The sequence below is a fragment of the Asparagus officinalis genome, chromosome 7, assembly GCF_001876935.1.
Source record: "Asparagus officinalis chromosome 7, Aspof.V1, whole genome shotgun sequence".
NCBI lineage: Eukaryota > Viridiplantae > Streptophyta > Magnoliopsida > Asparagales > Asparagaceae > Asparagus > Asparagus officinalis.
The window spans coordinates 18,487,399-18,497,172 of NC_033800.1; the positions used below are offsets into that span (position 1 = coordinate 18,487,399).

Sequence of the window (9,774 nt, forward strand, 5' to 3'; positions counted from 1 at the left end):
GCCGAATTTAAAGGATGTGTTTTTAATAGAAAACATATATCTCATTCTAATTATAAATCAATAAAGTATCTCTAGAAAATATCAGCATATAATCCAATAAAAATATTTACATAATCACGCTTTGATTATTTTTCCGTTTCTCAGACAAGATGGCAACTCAATGTGAATTCACACCAAAGACAGTGCTAAAGAGTAAAGAACCATGCGTTACCCTTCTTCCCTCATCCTCACGTGACACGCGTCCAAGTTCATCTAAGAATAAATCCAATAACTATTTTCACCAAATATTAAGAAAATCTTACCTTGTAGAAGAAACTCTACTCTTCTCTAAATATTCTTTTTTATTTAATCAGTTTCTATCTTTTTCACCAAATCCAACTCTCGCTGTCGATTCTTAAGCTCGATCTGCACCGAAGTCAAATTTCGAAGAAAAAAAATTAGCGCAAAAGAAAAATGAGAGATCTTCGTTCTCTTCGTCTTGATCTGAAGTTTCTAGGGTTTTCTCTAGGGTTTCTACTGCTATTTTGCTCCACTCACTGTGTCCGAGCTTCGATCCATGAGTATTCGAGTGGAGCTTTCTTCCCTCGCTCGAATTCCTTCTTCTTTCATGGCGGGAGCGAGGGTTTGTATGCGTCCGAGGTCAATGTTAGCTCCCCTTCATCCGATGGCAAATCGTTCATCAGGTGAGCTCAGATCTCAGCTTTCTTGGTTCTATCGAAATGATGATTGTTTGATTTTGTGCAAAAGAGCGTGTTTAATTGATGGAAGTGAGCTATGAAAGTGGAGTTTTTATCATGGAAGTGCAATTAACTGTTAAGATTCTATGTTTGTTTTGTTCTTGTATTAATGATTTATTTGCGGTCATTGCACAGTCAGCTTTTAATTATGGAAAACATGAGCTGCGTGTTTACCTTGAGGATAGTAATTTGAGCCATTTGTAAAGTTATGTGGATTTTAAAAAGCTCTCCTTTGTCGTCTCCTTTGATGAAGCATTGATAACAAAATCCTTATCTTACAACGAGTTTGTTAGGATGCTGGCAACTTTTGGAGGTACCTGGTATCGGTGGTTTTGGAAATTGGGGAATGTAACCCACTGATTTCATCGAATTTACACATAGAAATATATTACAACAACATAATAATAAGGGGTGTGGCTCAGCTCCGATCCAATCCATATCCACTAGAAGAGCATCGTGAGATGTTTCTGCTCACATGGAATACGAAACGGCATACATTAATGTCCTTGAATCACAAGAATATTTAACCTTCTTCTATATGGCACACGTTATTGTGATGAGTATTAGCCCCTTTGATGAAACCCACCCCAGGAAGAAGCCTCTTCATTGGAAAAACATCACCTTCCAATGATAAGCATCTTCCTTCCCTTGATATTCGTCGATATATGATGTCGTGCCTTTCTTTATATTTCCTTGTATCCCTCATATGTTGGAACACTTTGTATCATCCAAATATCCTCCTCCAATGAACAATATGTTATGAGGCCTTTTAAACACGTAAACCTCTTAAATGATGAACATTTAATTTACCTTGAAACGATCCGATCATCAAGCGAAACAATATGAGACTTTTTGGAGACTCAATTATTCAATCGACCAGCCTTATCATGCGAAAATAAAAAAGGAAAAAAAAAGAAAAAAAAAACATCATTTCTATCGATTTACTTGACCAGCCAATTGGCCTGACTTGTAAAGGATTACTTACCGTTCTTATTGATAATATTTTTCTTACAGTGTTTGATTATCTGACTTGGGAAACTCATGACATCATCATTTCATCCTCGTAAGTCGTCCATAGCTCAACCTTTGAGCTTGTATAGTCTTCCAACACCTTAAAGACACCCTTATACCAACACAAATACAAAAATGGATTAGGCTGACAAGGGGAAATGAATGGAAGCACGTTCGAATAGCAGCAATTGCCCTGTCCGGCTGTCCCGCCTAAGGGCCCTCTGAGCTTTATAATCTTCTTGTTCTTGGGAATTATTCAGAGGATTATCAAAATTTTGATCTCTTCAACCACCATCAACCATCAACGTGATCTGGATGCTCTCTCAAACTTGGGGCGTCCTTCTTTTGCAAATGCCAGTGAATATCCTACAAATGCAACAGAAGCATCTCTAGCAAAACTAACTAACTATAGCATGTAAATAGGAGTGGAAACAAGCTAAACTTGAGAAAGTTATCCTTGCTCGAGTTCACTCAATTCAAGCATATTCGAGGAAATTAGATATTGCTAACATCGAAGATGAACTTTTTTGCAAGCGGCTTGGAATCAAGCCTTTGATGTTCGTTCCAGGCGTCTCCAATTAACATATTTAGAAAGGCAATTTTTTAAAAGCAAGAAATACTTCTTTTTTTATACTTCTCTCCGCTTTCATTATGCATATAACTCAGACAATAGTGGATTCTAAGGGAAAATCCATGATGTCAGCTAAAGGTTTATTAATCATGAATTGTTTCTAATATGACAAGCTTTCCATAACAGAAAAATGTATGTTATATATTTCTATAGCACGGTTTTAAATATTGGTTATCAGGGATTTATTGGACGGTCAAAATCCATATCGGATAGCGGATATCGGGGATATATTGCGAATAAGTAATATTTATTGAAGTGACAACACCGGATGGTAATATACATAATATAATATTCTAAAATGTAATCTAGTCATACTTTATGAAATATAAACATACCAAAATGTAAATAATTATGTTTAGGATCACTAACCAATGATAGAAACTTGGGTCGGGTCGGGTGTAAAGTGCATTGAGTAGGTGCCTATTGTCCGAAATCTAAACTCAAACCAAAGACCGATACTTCCGATTTTTGGCCGATAACATTGGACGATAACTCACTTTATCGCCGCATTATCGGCGATAGACATCCAAAAACAACCATCGATTTAGAATCGAACTTATCATAGCGGAAGGCCCCCAAAGCTGATAAATCGCCAATAATATTGGTTTATCGGCCGATATTTAAAACATTGTTCTATAGTAGTTATATAATCTGTGTTAGAATATCACATAGTGTTAAAAATATGCCATGGCTAAACATGAGCTTACAGTGCTTGGCTTGAGTTTGAATTATTTGCTGATTTAACAATCAAAGTTCGAGTTATAAACCTGGTTCTTTTATGAGTGGTTATTTTGTTTGCCACCCGTATTTGTAGATCAATAAACACATAGTTCTCTTTGATCTAAAAATCAATGCGTGTGGAATAACATGGAGGTAAAGGAACCGCCATAGTTGACGAAAAAGAATTTTGCTTGATGCATTTAAATTTATATATTAGGTAAAAAGGAACGAGGAGTTCCATATGAGAGTGGATTTATTTTTGTTTCTTATCAATACACACGTCACATGCACAGAGCCACATGTCTGTAGCAAGCAATGAAATATTCTGTTGGTTACAATTATGTTTCTCTTTTGCTTATCTTCTGAAACACTGATCTCAGGTTTGAGTCTGTGACCTTTCGGCGGACAAAGGAGTCAGCATCAAAGCATCACGATATGCAACAAAAGACTGGATTGGTGGAAGCTATAATAGTTGAAATACAAGACAGAGAAAGAATTGGCGGCACATATTTTAACTCTGAGTTTATTTGCTGTACACCTGAACTTTACAAAGAGAAAACCTGTAAGGTGGGAGAGGTAATTATTCACCAAAATTCAGATAACCCTGAGTGGCCAAAACGTCTTCAAACATTTTTTGATGGAAAAAATGAGGAAGTCACTATGGCAACTACGACTGTTTTCATAGAAAAAACTGGAATGTACTATCTTTATTTCATGTTTTGTGATCCACAACTTAAGGGCACAGTAATCAAAGGTAGAACTGTTTGGAGAAACCCAGAAGGTTATCTACCTGGAAAGATGTCACCATTAATGACATTCTATGGTCTTATGTCACTGGCATATCTTGTGCTTGGTCTTGGATGGTTTCTCCGATTTGTGCGATTTTGGAAAGATATCTTGCAGCTTCACTACCACATAACAGCTGTCATTGCTCTAGGGATGTGCGAAATGGCGTTTTGGTACTTTGAGTATGCAAATTTTAATTCTACCGGAGCTAGACCTATGGGTATCACTCTATGGGCAGTGACTTTTACAGCTGTGAAGAAGACTGTATCCCGCCTTCTACTTTTAGTGGTTTCAATGGGTTATGGTGTGGTTCGACCAACATTGGGTGGGATAAGTTCCAAAGTTGCTCTGCTTGGTGTGGTATACTTTGTTGCGTCAGAAGCCCTTGAACTTGTTGAGCACTTGGGAAATATCAATGATTTTTCTGGAAAAGCCCGACTCTTTCTGGTTCTGCCTGTTGCTATCTTGGATGCATCCTTTATTATTTGGATATTTTCATCTCTGTCAAAAACTTTAGAGAAACTCCAGGTAAAAGTTATTTGTTTTACTTGCCATTGTGAAAGAGCATGTTTTGTGAATAATTCAAGTACCTTAATTTTGCTAATCATCCTTATCTATGATGTGACGCGTTAACTGTCTTACGTGTTACATATTGTACTATGAGTTTTCATATATATTGATAAGCTAGGAAAGGAAATTTTGCATGTACATTTATATGGAAAGCATAGGTTGTATCGACAAAAATAATCATAGAAAATTTGCTTATTTGAAATTGATGTTATCTTGCACATCATTAATTGAAGGAACATATTCTCTATTATGTCTTATCTTCCTTCTAATATGTCCTGTCGTTTTTGCTGATGAATTTTCTGGGAGGATATTCTTGATGGAATGCCCTATGTGTTCCCACTAAGTTTCTGTTGAGGTTCCTCCAGTATCTTGCAGAGGTGGAGTTACTAGTAGGTAAGAGTTTTCGGGATGTGAAGACTCCTTGTTTTCTTCAGCTAGGCTCATAAGTAAACATTTATTTGTTTGCTAAAATACTTTTGATTGGTTTTGATGGAGTTTTTATCTGTTGGATCATTAGTTTTTATCTTATACACACACACACACTACATATAAAAGAGGATTGCATTGTCAAAACTTTTAATTTCCATTTTTACCCTTTTAAGTTTGATAATTCTCAAATATTTCATTAGTTATAATTAATCACTCACTAATTATATATAACCTCATATTAATTATACATTTCCTCACTTTTTCAAAACCTTTGGTCAGACTATTATTTTATTAGTTAATTATGTAATTTATTAGAAAATTTAAAATTTATCCCTAATTTATCTTCACATAATATTTAAAATTCTAGAAAAATTAAAAATAATAAAAATTCATTAGGCTTATGCTTTACATCTATGGGTTTCACCTCTTATGGAGGCCTACCTGTTACCTTACATCTTATTAACCTTTTAAAAGTATGATAATAGTATGATTTTTTTTGTATTAATAGAATTGATACTATAATGATTTTAATAGTATTTTTAAATTAATAAATTACACTATAATTTAATAATTATACAATTTAGTAAATTATTTACTATTAGTGTAATAAACTAACTATTAAATTAAAATATAGTTACTAATAGTATTATAATTATGCCAAGTATAATATTATTATATTTAAAAGAAAAAATATTTAATATATTGTAAATATTTTAATAAATTATGAATAAATTATAATAATTATCCACGCTATAATAAGTAATCATATAGTTATATATACACAAATTATCGTACAGTTTATTCATTTAAATAAAATTATGACTGTTCAGAATTTATATTGCTATACAAGTCATTTCATTATTTTGCAGCCAACATAAAATTTTTGAAAAACATAAAACAAAATAGGTATGTTCTCGTGAAAAGCACGTGCACTATACTAGTATGTGTGTGCGTGTCTACATATATATATGTATATATATATACATATATATATGTATATATATATACACATACTAGTATAGTGCACGTGCTTTTCACGAGAACATACCTATTTTGTTTTATGTTTTTCAAAAATTTTATGTTGGCTGCAAAATAATGAAATGACTTGTATAGCAATATAAATTCTGAACAGTCATAATTTTATTTAAATCTTTTACTACAATGAAAAGAAGATGGCATATCATTAATGACAGTGAAGGAAATTATTCCTTTGATTACTGTAGGCAATTGTTCCTTTGATTACAGTTCAAATGATTCCCCATGTTCTGCTAAAAGGTGTTCTCCCTGAATTCATGTCTATTCCTGTTTGCTTTTCTCTTTTTTCTCTCAGTTACGGAGAAGTGTGGTCAAACTTGACTTGTACCGAAAATTCACCAATTCCCTGGCGGTGTCTGTCCTTCTCTCTGTTGCTTGGATTGGCTATGAGGTAATGCAACTTTTGCTGTCTTCTGGGGAACTATTTCTATAGGAAGTACCAGCAACATGCACAAGACTAAACATATATTTTAGCCCAGGACAATATTTTCTTTGTTCCAAAATGCAAGCTTATTCTTTTAAAGCACATGACCTACCCATTTATTCTGTTATTATCTATTTTGAAAGAGTTATTGTCTCCCAACGGCAAATATCATGAAGTTATGAGAACTTGAGAAGTGTGATCTTTATTTGGTCTAAGTCATAAATGCTTAGCACTGTAAATAGTGAAATATCTTGAGTGGTTTTGTGTTTACCTTGTGATAGTAATTGAGAAGTTTACTGAAATTATTTATTCTCATGCCTTGGCATCTATACCTTAGAGATCTACTGATAAATGAACAATAAATAATACTAACATTAAACATGAATTTATGATTTTTTATCAGCATCACGAAACTTTCAGAGCTTTCTTCTGACAGGAAAGTTCAAGACCCTGTTAGATCAGAACATTGTAAACGGAAAATAATCGTGTAAAACAGTGCAAAAGATAACGGTAGATATAATAAATGCGATCAGTACTGAAGCACTGTAGAACTAAATACCCTATGTTTCATAATCGACTGGTGATCCACCACATCAGACCAAGAAGCAACCTGTGCATATCTATTCTATTGAAATTTCCATGGCTATCATTAGTTTTCTCTTTTCAATTTTGGTGATATTCAGTAGCTAAATTGACTTTATTTAGTGCAGCTGTACTTCAATGCAACTGACCCATTAAGTGAGCTTTGGCAAAGGGCTTGGATCATCCCGGCATTTTGGAACACTCTGTCCTACCTTCTTTTAGCAGTTATCTGCATTCTCTGGAGCCCATCACAGAACCCAACTAGGTATTCTCCTGACCTGTCACACTCTTTGTATGTATTTATTTGATGATGTTTAAATTTCTAAGATTCTAAGTACATGTAATCCATGTAGAAATTTTTCAAGGGCTTCAACAATGAGATTATTCATGTAGATTCCAAGCACAGCTCCATAGCTTATGGATAACATATCTTGCTTCTATAATCAGATAATTTAGCATTTTCATTATTACTTTTGCAGATATGCATACTCAGAAGAAACTGGCGATGACTTTGATGAAGGAGTTGCTCTCACTGGCACTGGTGCCAAGGGAACAGGGGACTTGGTGAACAAGCTGGAAAGAAAGGAAAGGAAGACTACAGAGCATGTATTTGGGCTTGGAGACGACCTTGAAGAGGACAAACGTGAATGATAAGTTCTTTGCAAAATGGACTTGTAGCTGGGTGTGTGATTCTGGTATGCCTCTTCATATCCTTTGCTGTTTTCTTTCCTAAGCAGCGGATCCCTATCTGTTTGGGCTTTATATTGATGAAATGCAACAATAAGTTAGTAAAGTAGTCTGAATGTTATGGTTTGGTAGAAAGGTTTGTGTATAGGGAACAAACACACTTAACCATAAACATTAATTAGAGACAATTTTGCTGTCTTCCTACAAGATCAGAGTCCTATATCGTATATTATTAACAAACATATTGAAAATTCATATAGAGTTAATGTTGAATCCATGTAGTTGGTTTCCATGCACTGTTAATAGACAGAATCCAGCTTTCTGTGGATTTTTTAAAAATATTTATTGTGCTTTTTATATTACCTTTTAAGAGGATCCTGATGAGCATGCCTAAACAGAGAATTACAATTTTAATTTTCCTAACCCTAACCCTAACCCAAGTATACTGGAATATGTACTACTACACACAAGTCAAAGTCTGATTAATATTATGTACTAATATATATATATATATTAGAAAAATGGGTATGCTTGGTACCAAGCACAAATTTTGTGCTTGGTAGTGAGGTGTCATAATCCATTCCACTCATTCAAATGGAGGACCACATTCACATGGGTTGAGGAGTGCATGGGGATATGCAACCATTTGAATGAGTGGAGGGGGATGTGACACCTCACTACCAAACATAATTTTTTGCGCTTGGTACCAAACATACTCATTTCTCTCTCTCTCTCTATATATATATATATATATATTAATACTATTATATATAATATATATATATAATATAGAAGTATTTAATGAGAGACCGAGCAGAGAGATTAATGGATATGCCTGGTCATAGGAGGGGATTTACTCTTGCACCTCTAAAATTCACATGATTGAGCGCGACATTGGTGGCATGCATCCGCTCCGTTGGAAACTTGATCTAATATTCTAAAACCCGCAACACACCAATGTTTGGGCGTGAACCGTTCCGTCGTTGACATTCATCCAGCTCGTCATCCAATTTTAACGGGTTTTGAATGATAGAACTTTTTCACATGGCTCGATGGAGGGTAAAACGACGACGGATTCACGCGCCAAACTTTGATGTGCTTGGGTTTTAGAATATGTAGATCAAGTTCACCGGAGGCGGATCATCATAATGTCGGTCAATCATGTGATTTTAGAGGCGTCAATGGAGGAAATCCGCTCCTATGACAAGGATACTCATTAATCTCATATATATAATATATATATATATATATATATATATATATATATATATATATATATATATAATTATATATATAATATATATGTAGAAACTTGTGTCAACGTTAAGTGATAGTGAATAGCTGTTCCACGCAACTTTTATATCCACTATTTAACATATAAAAGTCACTTCATATATGCAAGGACTCCCTAGGAAACATCTAAGGCGTTTAAAAGTTAGTGGATGTCCACTTAAGTGGACACAGTTTTGGCCTAATATTATATATATATATATATATATATATATATATATATAGGGAAATATATATCTAAGGAGCCACTTTAGATTGAACCTAATATTGTCTGATAATGAGCAAGGAATATTCGTCTTTCTGCTAAATTGGATGATGCACCTTGAAAATTAGATTATATGCAATCAATTTATTTGATCCACTCCGTTCATTTTGATCTATATGATTTGGATGTCATGTAAACCAAAAATTAGGCATATTGGGTTGTTTTTACTAATGCATCAAGTGATAGTAAAATTAACGGTTTTATGACAACACAACAAAAGAGACAATGAAAAATATGTGCTAGAAATATTCACATATCATGATTTTTATTTTGTAGATATTTTAAAACATTTAGATCATGATGAATGGAGTGAATCATCCATTAAGTAGCTCAATTCATGCACTGAGAGGTGCATGCTTAGATGTACCCTAAGGAGCCTCCTTAGGTACATACTACCCATATATATATATCAGTGCATGCTTAGATGTACCCTAAGGAGCTTCCTTAGGTACATATTACCCATATATATATATATAAGAGGTGCATGCTTAGATGTACCCTAAGGAGCCTCCTTAGGTACATACTACCCATATATATATATCAGTGCATGCTTAGATGTACCCTAAGGAGCTTCCTTAGGTACATATTACCCATATATATATATATA

General features: G+C 34.1%; 1 protein-coding gene across 2 annotated transcripts in view; it reads left to right on the plus strand.

The window, feature by feature from the left end:
* LOC109848461 (transmembrane protein 87A) overlaps positions 292 to 9,774 on the plus strand; it is a 35,385-nt gene continuing 25,902 nt past the window's right edge. For both annotated transcript variants that reach the window (XM_020417963.1, XM_020417964.1), the window contains exons 1-5: positions 292 to 683; positions 3,480 to 4,413; positions 6,215 to 6,310; positions 7,054 to 7,190; positions 7,405 to 7,620. In XM_020417963.1, coding sequence (XP_020273552.1) covers positions 454 to 683; positions 3,480 to 4,413; positions 6,215 to 6,310; positions 7,054 to 7,190; positions 7,405 to 7,576 — 1,569 coding nt within the window. In that variant the 5' untranslated portion in view covers positions 292 to 453 and the 3' untranslated portion in view covers positions 7,577 to 7,620. The remainder of the gene's footprint in view (positions 684 to 3,479; positions 4,414 to 6,214; positions 6,311 to 7,053; positions 7,191 to 7,404; positions 7,621 to 9,774) is intronic.